Source organism: Notolabrus celidotus, chromosome 19 (genome assembly GCF_009762535.1).
Source record: "Notolabrus celidotus isolate fNotCel1 chromosome 19, fNotCel1.pri, whole genome shotgun sequence".
Lineage (NCBI taxonomy): Eukaryota > Metazoa > Chordata > Actinopteri > Labriformes > Labridae > Notolabrus > Notolabrus celidotus.
Window position 1 is genome coordinate 624,481 of NC_048290.1, and position 18,819 is coordinate 643,299.

The 18,819-nt window shown below is 42.9% G+C and overlaps 3 protein-coding genes across 3 annotated transcripts; 2 read left to right on the top strand and 1 right to left on the bottom strand.

Moving 5' to 3' along the window:
- Window positions 1–5: 5 nt before the first annotated feature.
- On the top strand, window positions 6–8,932 carry LOC117831455 (N-acetylglucosamine-6-sulfatase-like; the record flags this gene model as incomplete). The annotated part of the gene is made up of 9 exons (XM_034710162.1): window positions 6–59; window positions 791–958; window positions 1,050–1,132; window positions 3,127–3,245; window positions 3,354–3,457; window positions 3,545–3,646; window positions 3,714–3,824; window positions 4,580–4,690; window positions 6,273–8,932. Coding segments are annotated over 9 exons (1,002 nt in total), but the record flags the coding sequence as incomplete, so codon positions are not given.
- Window positions 8,933–9,102: 170 nt separating this feature from the next.
- mrps24 (mitochondrial ribosomal protein S24) lies at window positions 9,103–11,413 on the bottom strand. The gene is made up of 4 exons (XM_034709535.1): window positions 11,291–11,413; window positions 10,028–10,105; window positions 9,789–9,900; window positions 9,103–9,544 (listed from the first exon to the last, which is right to left on the bottom strand). Exons 1-4 carry the CDS (start codon window positions 11,330–11,332, stop codon window positions 9,261–9,263), a joined length of 516 nt encoding a protein of 171 aa, XP_034565426.1. The 5' UTR covers window positions 11,333–11,413; the 3' UTR covers window positions 9,103–9,260.
- A 190-nt stretch (window positions 11,414–11,603) lies between these two features.
- On the top strand, window positions 11,604–18,696 carry nudcd3 (NudC domain containing 3). The gene is made up of 6 exons (XM_034709527.1): window positions 11,604–11,973; window positions 14,545–14,855; window positions 14,928–15,060; window positions 15,155–15,298; window positions 16,762–16,950; window positions 18,351–18,696. Exons 1-6 carry the CDS (start codon window positions 11,776–11,778, stop codon window positions 18,459–18,461), a joined length of 1,086 nt encoding a protein of 361 aa, XP_034565418.1. The 5' UTR covers window positions 11,604–11,775; the 3' UTR covers window positions 18,462–18,696.
- The last annotated feature ends 123 nt before the right edge of the window (window positions 18,697–18,819 follow it).

Sequence of the window (18,819 nt, forward strand, 5' to 3'; positions counted from 1 at the left end):
ACGGTAAAGAAGAGAAGCACGGGGACAGCTATGAGAAGGACTACCTCACAGACCTCATAGTAAGTGACACGTTACCTTCATGAGACTGAGGTCAGCTGGGTTTCAGGTCTGTTCAGGGTTTATGGGTTCACCTCCAGACGGTCTGAATCAGCGTAGAAACGGGCCGTCAGCAGTGTGAAGGGTTAATCATCCACATGACGTAACATACATGTTAAAACAGAGAAATACTGAGAGGACGTTTGTTCTGGGTCTGGATGTGTCATCTCCTGTTTTATGGTTACATGCTGCTCCTTTATGTCATCCTCATCAGGTGACCCATGAGTCGTTCTGCTCACACAGCGTTCAGTGTTTTACTTTATGAGAAGTGAACTTTCTATCATCTCTGGTTTGTACTTTTATCAGCAGCAAGAACTGTAAAAATATCAAAGTCTCACAAGTTTAGGACAAACCAAACCAGACTTATACTCTGCAGGACTCAGATCCTCTAACCTCATGTGTTGGTCTGAGTTTTGAAGCAGCTTAGAGAGGACTGATTTAACCCAGTGAGCATTAGTCACATCTAATAAAAGGTATTTCTCAGCACTAGAGCAGATGTTATTACATATCCTGGGGTGATAATAACTCTCAGATGCAGCAAATGCCAAACAATCAAGTTTAACCTCCCAGGAAGTCGTTTTAAAAGAATCCACATCTGATCCTGATTCTCACAAACAAACACGCTGTTGTTTCCTCCGAGTCTGAATCTGTGTTTGATTCTCAAATGTTGAGTGACTGTTGTTCCTCCATCCAGACCAACAGGTCCCTTCACTTCCTGGACGACAGAAGTCCTCAGCATCCGTTCTTCATCATGCTGTCTCCACCGGCTCCTCACTCCCCGTGGACTGCGGCGCCGCAGTACCAGAAGGAGTTCAGCACGGTGAAGGCTCCTCGTGACGGGAGCTTTGACAAACCGGGGAAGGTGAGTCCGAGTTCACATCGAACATAACTTAATATAAAGACTGTTTTTAAATACTCTGTCCATTTAATCCATAAATGTCTGTGTGTTTCAGGACAAACACTGGCTGCTGCGTCAGCCCGTCAACCCCATGCCAAACAGCTCCGTCACCTTCCTGGATGATGCCTTCAGGAAAAGGTAGGAAAACTGAGTTATTACCTGTTTCTAATAAAGTGACTTCCCCTGCAGAGTCATGTCTGTTTTTAATGCAGTGACTTCCACTACAGAGTCATGTCTGTTTTTAATGCAGTGACTTCCACTACAGAGTCATGTCTGTGTTTAATGCAGTGACTTCCACTACAGAGTCATGTCTGTTTTTAATGCAGTGACTTCCACTACAGAGTCATGTCTGTTTTTAATGCAGTGACTTCCACTACAGAGTCATGTCTGTTTTTAATGCAGTGACTTCCACTACAGAGTCATGTCTGTTTTTAATGCAGTGACTTCCACTACAGAGTCATGTTAGTGTTTTTAATGCAGTGACTTCCACTACAGAGTCATGTCTGTGTTTAACGCAGTGACTTCCACTACAGAGTCATGTCTGTGTTTAATGCAGTGACTTCCACTACAGAGTCATGTCTGTTTTTAATGCAGTGACTTCCACTGCAGAGTCATGTCTGTTTTTAATGCAGTGACTTCCACTACAGAGTCATGTCTGTGTTTAATGCAGTGACTTCCACTGCAGAGTGATGTCAGTTTTTAATGCAGTGACTTCCACTACAGAGTCATGTCTGTTTTTAATGAAGTGACTTCCACTACAGAGTCATGTCTGTTTTCAATGCAGTGACTTCCACTACAGAGTCATGTCTGTGTTTAATGCAGTGACTTCCACTGCAGAGTGATGTCAGTTTTTAATGCAGTGACTTCCACTACAGAGTCATGTCAGTTTTTAATGCAGTGACTTCCACTACAGAGTCATGTCTCCTTTTAATGCAGTGACTTCCACTGCAGAGTCATGTCTGCTTTTAATGCAGTGACTTCCCCTACAGAGTCATGTCTGTTTTTAATGCAGTGACTTCCACTACAGAGTCATGTCTGTGTTTAATGCAGTGACTTCCACTACAGAGTCATGTCTGTGTTTAATGCAGTGACTTCCACTACAGAGTCATGTCTGTTTTTAATGCAGTGACTTCCACTACAGAGTCATGTCTGTGTTTAATGCAGTGACTTCCACTACAGAGTCATGTCTGTTTTTAATGCAGTGACTTCCACTACAGAGTCATGTCTCCTTTTAATGCAGTGACTTCCACTGCAGAGTCATGTCTGCTTTTAATGCAGTGACTTCCACTGCAGAGTCATGTCCCTCTTTAATGCAGTGACTTCCACTACAGAGTCATGTCTGTTTTTAATGTAGTGACTTCCACTACAGAGTCATGTCTGTGTATAATGCAGTGACTTCCACTACAGAGTCATGTCAGTTTTTAATGCAGTGACTTCCACTACAGAGTCATGTCTGTTTTTAATGCAGTGACTTCCACTACAGAGTCATGTCAGTTTTTAATGCAGTGACTTCCCCTACAGAGTCATATCTGTTTTTAATGCAGTGATTTCACCTACAGAGTTATGTCTGTGTTTAATGCAGTGACTTCCACTACAGAGTCATGTCTGTTATTAATGCAGTGACTTCCACTACAGAGTCATGTCTGTTATTAATGCAGTGACTTCCACTGCAGAGTCATGTCTGTTTTTAATGCAGTGACTTCCACTACAGAGTCATGACTGTGTTTAATGCAGTGACTTCCAATACAGAGTCATGTCTGTGTTTAATGCAGTGACTTCCACTACAGAGTCATATCTGTTTTTAATGCGGTGACTTCCACTACAGAGTCATGTCTGTGTTTAATGCAGTGACTTCCACTACAGAGTCATGTCTGTTTTTAATGCAGTGACTTCCACTACAGAGTCATGTCCCTCTTTAATGCAGTGACTTCCACTACAGAGTCATGTCTCCTTTTAATGCAGTGACTTCCACTGCAGAGTCATGTCTGCTTTTAATGCAGTGACTTCCACTGCAGAGTCATGTCCCTCTTTAATGCAGTGACTTCCACTACAGAGTCATGTCTGTTTTTAATGCAGTGACTTCCACTGCAGAGTCATGTTATGGTTGTATCTGATTGATGATGTATGATCAGGTGGCAGACGCTGCTCTCTGTGGACGACATGGTGGAGAAGCTGGTGAAGAAACTTGAGAGTATAAAGGAGTTGGACAACACCTACATCATCTACACGTCTGACAACGGATACCACACAGGTGTGAGACTGCTACCTTCACACACCTGTACATTACTTCCTGTGTCTGAGTGTGTGTGTGTGTGTGTGTGTGTGTGGCCTCAGGGTAATCTCCTCTCTTCTGTTTCAGGTCAGTTCTCTCTGCCCATCGATAAAAGGCAGCTGTACGAATTCGACATCAGGATCCCGCTCATGGTCCGGGGTCCAGGCATCAAACCGAACCAGACCCTGAAGGTCTGCTGAACTCCTCCTCTGATGCGTTCACATGTTTCTCTGCTTGTATCTGACTTTAATGTTTCTGTGTGTTTGTGTTGCCTTCAGGCTCTGGTCTTAAACATCGACCTGGCTCCCACCATACTGGACATTTCTGGAGCCAACCTGTCCACCGTGAACGTGGACGGCCAGTCCTTCCTCGCCCAGATGGTGAGCTGGAGCTTTAAGGTTTTCCCCTCCGGGTCTTTAACCTGACTAATAACGTTCTGTCTTTCAGGCTCCGTCTCTACGTAACGGCACGGCTCGGCCTTTCTTCCTCGTGGAATACACCGGAGAGGGACATCCAGAGACCGATCCTTTCTGTCCCAAACTCGGTCCTGGTCTTTCTGTGAGTATCTTCAATGAGAACAGACTGTCTCACAACAATCAGAGATATTAAAGCAGGACAGCATATCTTCATATTTAGCACAAACTTCCACTTGATTGAGCTGATTCAGTTTTTAAATCTGAGGTCAAAGGTTAAAGCTTTGGTGACCTCATGTTTGTCAAACACTCAGAGGACATAGATGTCATTCCTGTAAGTTGCATTTCACCGCTGATGTTTGGAGACGTCCCAACGCTGGCTTTATAAAATGTTTACGAGGAGGGAAATGCATTCCTTAATTTTTTTATAGCGTACATGCGCCCGCACGCATCACTACCATCCTCTGAAGTCAGCAGGGTGTGTCGCCTGCCACCTCATTAAACTTCTAACCAACAAACAGAATCATAACCTTCACATTGAAACACAGAGAGAGCAAACAGCCACAGAAGAAGGTGAGATATGAGAGGAGACATGAAGCTCATAATAATAAAAGTGACAGTTTGGTCCACTAATAGAAAACATGACTCAGAATGAGATCAGCCATCGAGGACAGAGTGCAGTCACTGAGTTTATTTTGGCTGACAGTCAATGATAAATGTTGCTCTTTGTTTTCTCAACATAAGGACGAGTCTGTCTGTCCTATCAAAATAAAAGCATGAATAAACTCTGAAATAAGGTATCAAACCTGACCCTTCCCTATCTTCCCTGATTGTATTGAACAATGAAAGCAGCTCTAACCAACATTCTTGATGTCTGACTCAGTGTTTGATTTCCTGCAGCAATGTTTCCCGAACTGTGTGTGTGAGGACGCCTACAACAACACGTACGCCTGCGTCAGGACCCTGGACAAAGATCAAAACCTGCAGTACTGCGAGTTCGCAGACAGCGAGGTACGACATCACACATTTTCTGTCACTTTTAAAGGTCATACTCAGAAAATGTGACACCTGAGTGTTTGCATTCTCAGGCTGGTTGTTCCTTTCTTCACTCTGGAGGAACAGGTTCAGAGGGAGAATATTTTAAAGGTTCATTTTTGGAGATTTTTCATGTTGTTTACTTATTTTGGCTAAACTGAAGAGTCCACTAATTTATTTATTTTTTACCTTAAAATAGAAAAATTTGTGTCCCAAATATTTTCATAGTTCACAGAAAAATAAACTTAATGAATTATATAATCCTCCAATTTAAAATTAATTTCCAAATTGCTTTTATCTTGTGTTTAAATATTCTGGCAAATATTCTTGTGTTACTTGTTCTTAAGTGAGTGAAACAGGAGAGGAAACTACTTCATGAGACTTTAAAAAATGGATCAATTAATTCAATATTTCTCACTTGCATCGCAGGGCTTCGGTGCAATCATGTGTGCAATAAACATTCTTGTCTCAGAATTCTAAGATTCTGAGAATAAAAATAGTTCTAGAAGTAATCTCAGAATTATAGAATTAATTCCAGAATTATAGAATTAACCTCAGAATTATAGAACTCTGGGAAATAAATAATTCTAGAATGAATCTCAGAATTCTAGAATTAATCTCAGAATTCTAGGAAATAAATAATTCTAGAATTAATCTCAGAATTCTAGAATTAATCTCAGAATTCTAGAATTAATTCCAGAATTCTAGAATCAATCTCAGAATTCTAGAATTAATCTCAGAATTCTAGAAATAATTCCAGAATTCTAGAATTAATTCAAGAATTCTAGAAATAATCTCAGAATCCTAGAATTAATCTCAGAATTCTAGAATTAATCTCAGAATTCTAGAATTAATTCAAGAATTCTAGAAATAATCTCAGAATCCTAGAATTAATCTCAGAATTCTAGAAATAATCTCAGAATCCTAGAAGTAATCTCAGAATTCTAGAATAAATTCCAGAATTCTAGAATCAATCTCAGAATTCTAGAATTAATTCAAGAATTCTAGAAATAATCTCAGAATCCTATAATTAATCTCAGAATTATAGAATTAATCTCAGAATTATAGAATTAATTCCAGAATTATAGAATAAATCTCAGAATTATAGAAATAATTCCAGAATTCTATAATTAATCTCAGAATTATAGAATTAATTCAAGAATTCTAGAAATAATCTCAGAATCCTATAATTAATCTCAGAATTATAGAATTAATCTCAGAATTATAGAATTAAGCTCAGAATTATAGAATTAATCTCAGAATTATAGAACTCTGGGAAAGAAATAATTCTAGAATCCCCCCCCCCCAAAAAAAGAATTCCAGAATCCTGAGAAAAAAAAATCTGATCTTCAAAAAAGTGTTTTGTAGGTCTGTCCCTGATCCTCCTCTGTTAAGGACACATTAATGTTCATTAAAGATGATTTAATATTTAAGTTTGACTCCAAAGTGCTGCTCAGAGGATGTTTTGACACGTGCACAGAGAAGTAAAGCAGTGAGTGAAGATGGTTGGTGTAAACACAGACGTTGAATCTGAGTGTGTTCTTCTTTGTGTCTCCAGTCGTTTGTGGAGGTCTATAATCTGACATCGGACCCCCATCAGCTGGAGAACATCGTGAAGAAGGTGGACCCGGCCATCCTGCAGGCCATGAACCAGCGGCTCATTAAACTGCAGTCCTGTGAGGGCGACAGCTGCCGGGACCTCAAGTAACAAACTGAAACACAGACTCAGTCACTTCTCTCAGAGAAAGGAAGGGTTCGTTTGTTTGACTGTTTATTAAAAATGTCTCAAACCGTCAGATGAAGACGAGTCTCCAGAGGAAAGGGACTGGATTCTGTTTAGCTGCTTCAGTTTCAGGGTCCTGGTTTTGTGCATGCTGGTTCACTGTCACATCATCATGGTTTACTGGGACGCTTGAACAGAACACGGCCGTCACGTCAGGAACAAGTTTGACTTTATAAAAATGTCTTTCATTCAGAGTCTGATGAGATAACCAACCCCACTCATATCTGTCTGTTTCATATCTAGCTAAAGCATTGACGCGGTTAGCTTAGCTTAGCATGAACACCTGTTGCTGATCTTCCTTTGTTGTCTTATAGTTTAAAGTTTAGAAATAGTTATCAAGTTTTTCACATATTTAAAGGAGAGGTTTGATACCACTAGCTTATCTGTATGCTAAATATGTAGCTTTTGCTTGAGATTGTTTTAGCTAACATTAGCTTAAAGAAGGTTTCTGTTGTGCTAACTTCTGCTGCTCATTGTCGATGACTTACTGAAGGAATAATTCGACTTTTCTTTTACTGATTTAATTTCTCGCTCACGACATATTCAACTGTTAGCGACTGCATGGAGGCAGTTAGCTTGAACTGTCACCTGTGCTTGTTTGCATCCAGGTGGTAGAGCTTTAACCAGAGCGACAGCCCCGCCTAGTGGAGGGAGGGTGAACTACAGCTTAGACACAACATAGGATCGACATTTCAGGCCTATAGTCGACTATACGTGCACATCTTTGGTGTTGATCAGGGATTAGTCCCTGACCCCTTGACCCCTTTAAGAAAGATGGTGTCGTTTCAAACTGGCTTCTCTACAAGGAACAGGGATAACATTTCAAGATTTGATAAGCAAGCTAGCTGTTTCCTTCTGTTTTCAGTCTTTATGCTAACTTAAGTTTTATCTTTTTCTTTCTTTTTGTCTTTTATGCTTTTTACTGATACAATATATTCCTGCTAGGCTACGCTAAGCTAAGCTAAGCTAAGTTAAGTGTGGCCTGGTTATAACTTCATATGAAACAGAACAGACATGAGAGTGGGATCAATGTCCTATAAATAAACTCCTCTGCCAGAGAAGGGATGTTTTTAAAGGGTATTTCCAAAAACGTCAAACTTGTTCCCGCCTCGTGTCGCTCGTACGTTTCCTGCCGTGAGAAGTCAAAATGTCTACTGTGAAAAATATCTAATTTTCTGAGCTGTGCTCAAACGTCTCTCACTCTCTGGAGACTTTACTTTCTTAAACTGCTTTCTTGATTCCCTTTGAGCAGATTGGTCTCTAAGATTCTGCATGATTCAGACTTCTTTAAGGGCCTGTGTCCACTGGCAGCTTCTTTGGGACTGGCAGCGCCTGCAACATTTACATGCCCTGTCAGCTGTTTTGGGTTGCTGCGCTCTTTCATAGCACTTCTTTCTAACTGACCAATCAAAATGAAGAGATGAGGTGACTTTGGATGTTACCTTTCTCACAACAATACAGAGAAAGTAACCTGACCGGTTTTCTTGAGGGGTTAGTTTTCAGGTGAAGCCGCTGCTAATTCCAGGACTCATTCCCTTCAGCTGTTTTTACATTTTTTTCCTGAAATGTCCTCAAATAAATAACACCTGAAGCGAACATTACGTGAGACAACTTTTATGATCTAGCAGCAGAAGAGGCACCCTGAAAATGTTAGTGGACACAGGCCCTTAAGGTCACTTTCCCTCTACAATCCTGAAACATCTGAACATTTTATGAGCTATATAAACACAAAATGTTGACGTCATTTGTTTGTATGAATCCAAAAGTTTGCTGGTACACTGTTGCTGTAATTTAAGCCGTCATCTGGACAGGAAGTGTTTCAAATATGGAGGGAAATCTACAAAATCTACTGACCAGCATTTCTGGTGCCAAAAAACTGAAGAATAACAGTGATAACTAATCGCTTTATTGAGGCTAACTGTGAGTTTGGGATCATTTCTTGCCCCCTTGTGAGTCTTTCAGTCTTCATTCTGAGCTCATTCAGCCAAATAGTGTCTGGTTTAGTATATTTGTTGTTCAGATTAGCCTCCAACCTCTCCCCTGACTCCCCTGAAGGTTAAACTATCTCTTGAAGATGCACCAGCTCTGTCTTACCTTCGTCTAATGAAAGCAGTTCAAAACGTAAAGTCTCTTTTGAATGATCTCCATCTCACGTCTCCGTCTGTGCCACAGTTTTAACCCTGATGTGTCTTTTACTCTGACGATGTGTGAAGAAGGCTTTTTGTTTTTAAAGATGGATGAAATGTGCTGAAACTTCTGAGACGTGTTATTTTCTTTACGTTGTCGGGGATCCATTAAGGGAAACGTCACACCAAATGAACGCTTTAATCCTGTGTGCCTTGTTTTTGCACTGACCGGGCTCGTGTGCCTTTTTTAAATGTGAATGTATTTTTGCACTGTGATGGAAATGATTAAAATCTAAAGAAGCATTATAATCTGCTCGTCTTCCTTTTAGACGTTTCCTTTTCTCTCCCTCTGCAAAGTGTCCAGCTCCTCCTGAGGGATTCTGTCCCCAGGAGAGACAGGATTGTGATCCCTGCAGCGAGCTCTGGGTCCAGGAGGAAGTGCATGAGAATCTCTAAATGAAATGAGACTTTATTTGCTGTAAGTTGTTAAATATTCAAATGAAAACATGATTTTATTTCTCTTAATGAAGACAGTTTGTACACGAAAGCGCTTAAGCTGAAAACTTCTGAAACAGGAGAAAGAAGACATGAACAGAGTCACATTTATACAGAAACATAATTTTAAATCCCTCCTCCATCAGAGGTACTTGTACACAGCTTTGTCCTGCATCGTCTGAACCTCTAACTTCACGGGACACTTGTAGAAGTGCGACAGCAGAGCCTCCGAGTATCCGATCAGGAAGTAGAACTTCTGAGGAGGCAGCTTCTGTAACATCAGCGCGCACACGAGGAGCACGTTTCCTCTCCTCTTGATGACGATCTCGTTGGCCAGGCAGTTGTGGAAAGTCCCGAACATGAAACGCCTCAAGAACATGTCCTCCACAGTGCGATCAGCTGCGCCCTCTTCTCCTTTAAGGTTACCTGAAAGAGACAGGGACAGGACTCTTTAACCCGGGTCCTGATGTTTGGATTCTTTAAGTTCAACACAGTGAGGATCCTGTAAATACCGATCTAAGCCTGTGAGGAACAGAAACAACTTTAAGAGGATGTACTTTGGTCTGATGGATTTGCCCTGAAGGATTATGATGCAGCCATCACAGGCTGCTGCGATCTACAGGAGGCCCCCGTACAGTTCAGCTCTCATTAAAGGTGTGCTCATGCTTACTGGTGTGTTGTGACAGCCATCCTTTGCGGTGGCCAATGTAATGAGGAGGAAGCGCTTCCTCGTAGGTCAAAGGTCTGTCTCCTTTCCCGACTCGCACACGAGCTGCTCGGTTCTGGGAACAAAGAGGGGGAAGACATCAAGAGGTGTTGATACAAGCATGTTTTAAACCACCTTGAATACAGGTGTCTTTAGAGGGTAGTACCACAATGGTCTGATGGTGTTTGGAAAGTGATGCTCACCTTGCAGCACGCCGCAGTGACATGGAGCGCTCTGCTTCCAGAGGAGCTGCACAAAGATCCAGACCGGGTTAGTGCACTCTGCAGAGAAACAACAAGGAACACCATGAGGAGGGTTTAAAACATCTGATTCATACACCTGGTGCTGAGGGAACGAGGCGTTTGTTGGCTCTGATGAGTGACATGGTTCAGGACCTGGTTCAATGTGGTCTTAGGGTCAAAATAAGCAGTTAATTCCTATTTATTGTAGTTTTCCAGGTAGTATAAAAGTTTCATAAATCTGAAACGGTCTTTTAAAGCCTCTGTAACCTCTCTAGAATAATTAAGGCCAGATCAGAGAGGTCAAGGCATTGTGGTTCTAGATCTGGACCTGGTCTAATATGGTCTCGAGGTGAAAATTAAGCAAACACCTATTGAAATCACCTTTTCTTGCATTTACACAAAAAGGTATCAAGGTTTCACAAATCTGAAACTGTTTTTTAAGAGGTCTGTAGACTCGCTTATATAGTGAAGTACAGATCTAACAAGTCTAGGTGTGGTTGTTCTGGTTCAGGACCTGGTCCAATATGGTCTTGGCGTGATAATAAGCAGTGAAATCCCCCTTTCTTGCATTTTCAGAAATAGTATAAATATTTCACGAATCTGAAAGTGTGTTTTAATAAGTCTGTAGCCTCTCAGGGTTAATTAAGGCCAGATCTGAGTAGTATAGGTGTGGTGGTTCTGGTTCAGGACCTGGTCCAATATGATCTAGAGGTGAAAATGGATGTGAAATCCCACTTTCTTGCATTTTCACAAATAGTATAACAGTTTCACAAATCTGAAACGGTGTGTAATACAGTCTGTAGCATCTCTAGATTAATTAAGGCCAGATCTGAAAAGTCTAGGTGTGGTGGTTCTGGATCAGGACCTGGTCCAGTTTGGTCTAGGCAGATAAAAAGCAGTAAAATCGCCTGTTTTTGCATTTTGGGGGGAACTAATAGAGGTTTTACTAAATGAAAACTGAGTTTTAAGAGGTGTACTCTCTCATATTATTAGGTCCAGGTCTGAGAAGTCTAGCTGTGCTGGTTTTGGATCAGGATCTTGTTTCATTAACATTTCCATAACAGCTGAAGTGGATGCTACGAATCAGACGCTAACTTCAGCGTCCTCCTGTAACGTTACTGACAGCTTTAACCGTTAGCTTAAAAATAAGTTATTAGTAAACTAGTATATATATTTTAACACTTTATATTAGAGTTATATTACCTAAAATGTTATTTTACTCACCAGCAGCCTCGCGCTCCCTGCGCTGCTCAAGGACGCCGCCATGTTTCTAACTGGAACTGTTTATCGTCAGTCAGGTGTCTGCTTTCGACGGACGATTATTGAGTTCGACCAACCGGATGTAGAAGAAAATAAAAGTAACAGAAAGTGAAAAGCGCTGATTAAATTAAATATAAGTCTCATAACGACTTTAAAACTTCACATCACGCAATATTTCACATGTAGACATTTCTTTCTGTAAGTGTGTGCTATTTTAATCGGTCAAACTGTACGTATTCGTATTCGTTTTCTCTTATTTTGAAAGGGTAAACCGGAATAAGTAGTATTGTTCTGGAAGGAGGAACACAGACGTTGAGAAACTGTTCCCCCCGACTTCCAATTATTTATTAACTTGTTTTTCTTGTAGAAATCTCTTTGTTTGTGTTGATTAAATTATCGGTTATTAAACTGTAAAGGTTACTGAACGCGGAGAAACGTTAAAAGCCGCCATGTCGTCACCGTTGGAGATGACGGAGATGTACGACAACGCTCTGCTGGGGATCCTGCAGCACGTCGGGAACATCCAGGACTTCTTACAGATCTATTTCGGGTTCCTGTACCGCAAGACGGACTTCTACCGGCTGTTGTCCGGCCCCAGCGACCAGATGGGGTTCCCCCCGGGTGTAGCAGAGAAGATGGTGTTAAAGGTGAAGTTTGTGAACGTGCTGCGGTGCTTTAATCATGATGTAAACAATGTAAACAAGCGACCAATTAAAGCTCCACTAAGGGATTTTAACTGTTTACAAAGAAGACTTTAAATCAGTGTTGGGTCCTCTTTATGAACTATAACATAAACAAGACCATCAGGAATGAGTCACTGCATTAAAAAAGACATGACTCTGTAGTGGAAGTCACTGCATTATAAACAGACATGACTCTGTAGTGGAAGTCACTGCATTATAAACAGACATGACTCTGTAGTGGAAGTCACTGAATTAAACACAGACATGACTCTGTAGTGGAAGTCACTGCATTAAAAACAGACATGACTCTGTAGTGGAAGTCACTGCATTAAAAACAGACATGACTCTGTAGTGGAAGTCACTGCATTAAAAACAGACATAACTCTGTAGTGGAAGTCACTGCATTAAACACAGACATGACTCTGTAGTGGAAGTCACTGCATTAAAAACAGACATGACTCTGTAGTGGAAGTCACTGCATTAAACACAGACATGACTCTGTAGTGGAAGTCACTGCATTAAAAGCAGACATGACTCTGTAGTGGAAGTCACTGCATTAAAAACAGACCTGACTCTGTAGTGGAAGTCACTGCATTAATAAAACAGACATGACTCTGTAGTGGAAGTCACTGCATTAAACACAGACATGACTCTGTAGTGGAAGTCACTGCATTAATAAAACAGACATGGCTCTGTAGTGGAAGTCACTGCATTAAAAAGAGACATGACTCTGTAGTGGAAGTCACTGCATTAAAGACAGACATGACTCTGTAGTGGAAGTCACTGCATTAAAAAGAGACATGACTCTGCAGTGGAAGTCACTGCATTAAACACAGACATGACTCTGTAGTGGAAGTCACTGCATTAAACACAGACATGACTCTGTAGTGGAAGTCACTGCATTAAACACAGACATGACTCTGTAGTGGAAGTCACTGCATGAAACACAGACATGACTCTGTAGTGGAAGTCACTGCATTAAACACTGACATGACTCTGTAGTGGAAGTCACTGCATTAAACACAGACATGACTCTGTAGTGGAAGTCACTGCATTAAAAACAGACTTGACTCTGTAGTGGAAGTCACTGCATGAAACACAGACATGACTCTGTAGTGGAAGTCACTGCATTAATAAAACAGACATGACTCTGTAGTGGAAGTCACTGCATTAAAAACAGACATGACTCTGTAGTGGAAGTCACTGCATTAAAAATAGACTTGACTCTGTAGTGGAAGTCACTGCATGAAACACAGACATGACTCTGTAGTGGAAGTCTGCATTAATAAAACAGACATGGCTCTGTAGTGGAAGTCACTGCATTGAAAACAGACATGACTCTGTAGTGGAAGTCACTGCATTAAACACAGACATGACTCTGTAGTGGAAGTCACTGCATTAAAAACAGACATGACTCTGTAGTGGAAGTCACTGCATTAAAAACAGACATGACTCTGTAGTGGAAGTCACTGCATTAAAAACAGACATAACTCTGTAGTGGAAGTCACTGCATTACAAACAGACATGACTCTGTAGTGGAAGTCACTGCATTACAAACAGACATGACTCTGTAGTGGAAGTCACTGCATTAAAAACAGACATAACTCTGTAGTGGAAGTCACTGCATTAAAAACAGACATAACTCTGTAGTGGAAGTCACTGCATTACAAACAGACATGACTCTGTAGTGGAAGTCACTGCATTAAAAACAGACATGACTCTGTAGTGGAAGCCACTGCATTAATAAAACAGACATGACTCTGTAGTGGAAGTCACTGCATTAAACACAGACATGACTCTGTAGTGGAAGTCACTGCATTATAAACAGACATGACTCTGTAGTGGAAGTCACTGCATTAAGCACAGACATGACTCTGTAGTGGAAGTCAATGCATTAAACACAGACATGGCTCTGTAGTGAAAGTCACTGCATTAAAAACAGACATGACTCTGTAGTGGAAGTCACTGCATTAAACACAGACATGACTCTGTAGTGGAAGTCACTGCATTAATAAAACAGACCTGACTCTGTAGTGGAAGTCACTGCATTAAAAACAGACATGACTCTGTAGTGGAAGTCACTGCATTATAAACAGACATGACTCTGTAGTGGAAGTCACTACATTATAAACAGACATGACTCTGTAGTGGAAGTCACTGCATTATAAACAGACATGACTCTGTAGTGGAAGTCACTGCATTAAAAACAGACATGACTCTGTAGTGGAAGTCACTGCATTATAAACAGACATGACTCTGTAGTGGAAGTCACTGCATTATAAACAGACATGACTCTGTAGTGGAAGTCACTGCATTATAAACAGACATGACTCTGTAGTGGAAGTCACTGCATTAAAAACAGACATGACTCTGTAGTGGAAGTCACTGCATTATAAACAGACATGACTCTGTAGTGGAAGTCACTGCATTATAAACAGACATGACTCTGTAGTGGAAGTCACTGCATTATAAACAGACATGACTCTGTAGTGGAAGTCACTGCATTATAAACAGCCTGCCTCTCTTCCTCTGCAGACGTATCGGCTGTTTGAGAAGGTCGCGGATCACGACAGAGAGAGGAAGCTGAGTGAGCTGCGGAGGAAACAGGAGAGTCAGTGTCTTCCTCCTGCTGCCATTCAGGAGCTGGAGATCGCAGCAGAGGAGACGGAGGAGCAGAGCACAGAGGGAGCACAGGCTCAGAGCTCCTCATCAGACCCTGCAAGCGTCCCAGACCCGGCCCCTTCAGAAGCGTCAGGCGGCTCTCAGCCCAGCAGCAGTGACAGCAGCGGTACTGGATCAGGACCGACGTCTCAGGGAGCTGCAGCCTGCACAAACCCCGGAGAGGAGTGAGTAACCATGAAACAGAACATTCAGCGTTACTCTGGCTTCATCTCTTAATGTCTGCCTGCTTGTTTCAGGGGTCAGGGGACGTTCCAGGCTCACCCCGACAGTTACAACGGAGCCGTGAGAGACAACTACACCTGGTCTCAGGACTACACCGACGTGGAGGTCCGAGTGCTCGTGCCAAAAACAGTCGTTAAAGGAAGACAGGTGAGTGCAGTCGGCGTGTCACACACACCGCTCGGCTTGTTCCAGCAGCAGCAGGCGTGACTCACGTGCTCCGTGTCCGTCTGAGCGTCCGCAGGTCAGCGTGAGTCTGCAGACCAGCAGCGTCCGAGTGTGTATGAGGGACGGAGCCGAGGAGACCACGCTGATGGAGGGAGAGTTCATGCACAAGATCAACTCTGAGAACTCTCTGTGGAGTCTGGAGCCCGGGAACTGTGTGGTGGTGAGCACACACACACACACACACACACACACACACACACACACACACACACACACACACACACACACACACACACACTCACTCACTCACTCACACACACACTCACACACACACTCACTCACACACTCACTCACTCACTCACTCACACACACACACACACACACACACACACACACACACACACACACTTATACTCACTCACTCACTCACTCACACACTCACTCACTCACACACACACACACACACACACAGACACACACACACACACACACACACACACTTATACTCACTCACTTACACACACTCACTCACTCACACACACACTCACTCACACACTCACTCACACACTCACTCACTCACACACTCACTCACTCACACACACACACACACACACACACACTTATACTCACTCACTTACACACACTCACTCACACACTCACACACACACACACACTCACTCACTCACTCACTCACACACACACACACACATACACACTCACTCACTCACTCACTCACTCACACACACACTCACACACACACACACACACACTCACTCACTCACACACACACACACTCACTCACTCACACACACACACACACACACTTATACTCACTCACTTACACACACTCACTCACTCACTCACACACACACACACACTTATACTCACTCACTTACACACACTCACTCACTCACACACACACACACACACACACTTATACTCACTCACTTACACACTCACTCACTCACTCACACACACACACACACACACACACACTCACTTATATTCACTCACTCACTCACACACTCACTCACACTCACACACACACACACACACACACACACACTTATACTCACTCACTCACACACTCACTCACTCACTCACACTCACACACACACACACACACACACACACACTTATACTCACTCACTCACTCACTCACACACTCACTCACACACTCACTCACACACTCACTCACACACTCACACACACACACACACACACACACACACACACACTTATACTCACTCACTCACACACTCACTCACTCACTCACACTCACACACACACACACACACACACACACACTTATACTCACTCACTCACTCACTCACACACTCACTCACTCACACACACACACACACACACACACACTTATACTCACTCACACACTCACTTACACACACTCACTCACACACACACTCACTTACACACACTCACTCACACACACACTCACTCACTCACACACACACACACACACACACACACACACACACACACACTTATATTCACTCACTCACTTACACACACACACTCACACACACTCACTCACACACACACACACACACACACACACTCACTCACTCACTCACTCACACACACACACACACACACACACACACACACACACACACACACACACTGAAACTCTGAATACTCTCCCTCTCTGTCTCTGACCTGCAGCTGTCGCTCAGTAAGACGTCGGAGGTTTGGTGGAACGCCGTGCTGAAAGGAGAGCAGGAGATCGATGTAAACCAAATAAACCGGGAGCGCTCGATGGCGTCGGTGGACGACGAGGAGCACGCCGTCCTGGACAGACTCACCTTCGACTACCATCAGAAGCTGCAGGGCAAACCGCAGAGCCACGAAATAGTGAGGACACGACTCATTACAATCACACAAACACTGACCCGTCACAGCTCCAGATCTGATAGGTTTCTATTCTAGTCAATGTGTTAACTTCCACTGGATCCGCTCCGTTGCGTTCCGGCTGCGTCTCTGATCCGGCAGGTCTGAGTCCTCCGGATCAGATACACAAGACTTCTATGTTCACCGGATGCCGCAGCACGACGCATCAATCGCAACAGAGCAGATGGAGCGGGACAGGAAGTCAAAATGAAAACATCCGGTTAATTTTCAGAATAAAAGACTCTGTGTTATCACCAGATCGTATTTCACTTAACTACAACAACAAACCAAAGTCATGATGAGCGGAGCCAGGCCTGGAGTCAACAGGTCAGAGGTTTTCAGAGGACCAGAAAGACAACATGGATGAGGAGAGGAGGAGGAGGAGAATCCAACCTCGGTCACATGATTTAACTTTTATGGCTACCTCCTCACTGCAGGCCTTTATTCGGGTGTTAACGTGAAGTTTTAGATGCAGTCTTTTCAAGTGTCGCTCAAGAGTGACGTCAAAGTCACTCGTTGTTCAGACTGCAAAGACTGGACCTGTATCTGATGTATCTGACCTCGTATGAAGCTGGTCCTGATCTGATTTGAAAAGATCAGATTTCATGAGACTCTTGGCGTTAAAGCTGTCATAAAATCTCAGATCTGAGTCACTTTTTCCTGCAGTGTGACGGTAGTCTACATCAGGGGTTCCCAAACTCTTCAGCCAGCAGTAGCAGCAGGTCAATTCATGACGGCACAGGAAACACATGCTCATATAGGTAGGGTCGTTTTCTGCAGACCAGCTAAATGAAGACACATTAAATATCTTTGAGGGACAGTGGAGATCTATATTTTGGGGGTTTGGGAAAGTTTGGGAACCCCTGACTGCACACAGTGAGATAAGGGATGGATTGTTGGCACATGAAGGCCCAGTTCTCAACACATATTACACCCATCAGGCCTAAGAGGACACCTGCTCTAAATGTCGTCCGGCTTCATTTTGCGTCTGATGTAGGGAGAAATGGCGTCAGAATATCCGCTCTCTGCTGCGTTTTCTCCTGATGGAGCTTAGTGTCACCATTTTTGTCAACTCTTTGGAGTAAGAGAGCGTCCAGATTAAAAACTCTAAGCCCTGAATGTCTCCTCACACGTAGAGGAAGAGTGCACAGATTGATCTAACCCCTAAGATACTAATGTTAATGTTACAGTCTAAGATGTGTCTTCCTAGTGGCAGCAGAGGTACATCATTTAAAAACTGCACTGAGTTTATTTATGTCAGTGTGTTTGCATTACCTGAACTCACCACCAGGTGTCACTGTCGTCTTCATGTGAGTTATATATGTATTCACACACACCTCCTCCTCCCTCCTCTCCGTCCACAGAAGGTGCACGAGATGCTGAAGAAGGGCTGGGACGCCGAGGGCTCGCCGTTTAAAGGGCAGCAGTTCGACCCCTCCATGTTTGACATCCCGCCGAGCGCCGTGCAGTTCTGAAACGCCGCCAAGAAGGAACGCTGCCGGCGGCGGCGTCTGATCACGAGCCAAAAAAAACGAACTCAGTTCTACTTTATTCAGAGGAAGCGTCGGCAGAGAAGTCTTCTCTTCCCTGCAGGAGGTTTGTGTTTAACGGTCAGAGCCGAGCTGTGTGACGATGACGTGTCACTATATCAAACGTGAAGTTGATGTTTTGACATTTTGAAAAGTGATAAAGAAATGTGTGCTTCGTAAACGCCTTTGTTCCTTATTTAAAAACTCTACAGTGCCTGTTTATGTGACCGCCCTGCTGAGTCACTCTTATTATATCATTACTTTATTTCTATTCTACAAACTGTTGAGCCTCAAACGACACATT

Coding starts and splice junctions, on each gene's coding strand:
- nudcd3 (XM_034709527.1), top strand. CDS start 11,776: ATGTCGTCACCGTTGGAGATGACGGAGATGTACGACAACGCTCTGCTG. Junction 11,974..14,544: donor CAGAGAAGATGGTGTTAAAG/GTGAAGTTTGTG, acceptor CTTCCTCTGCAG/ACGTATCGGCTGTTTGAGAA. Junction 15,061..15,154: donor CAGTCGTTAAAGGAAGACAG/GTGAGTGCAGTC, acceptor GAGCGTCCGCAG/GTCAGCGTGAGTCTGCAGAC.
- mrps24 (XM_034709535.1), bottom strand. CDS start 11,332: ATGGCGGCGTCCTTGAGCAGCGCAGGGAGCGCGAGGCTGCTG. Junction 10,106..11,290: donor CAGGGAGCGCGAGGCTGCTG/GTGAGTAAAATA, acceptor GTTTCTCTGCAG/AGTGCACTAACCCGGTCTGG. Junction 9,545..9,788: donor ATGGCTGTCACAACACACCA/GTAAGCATGAGC, acceptor TGTCTCTTTCAG/GTAACCTTAAAGGAGAAGAG.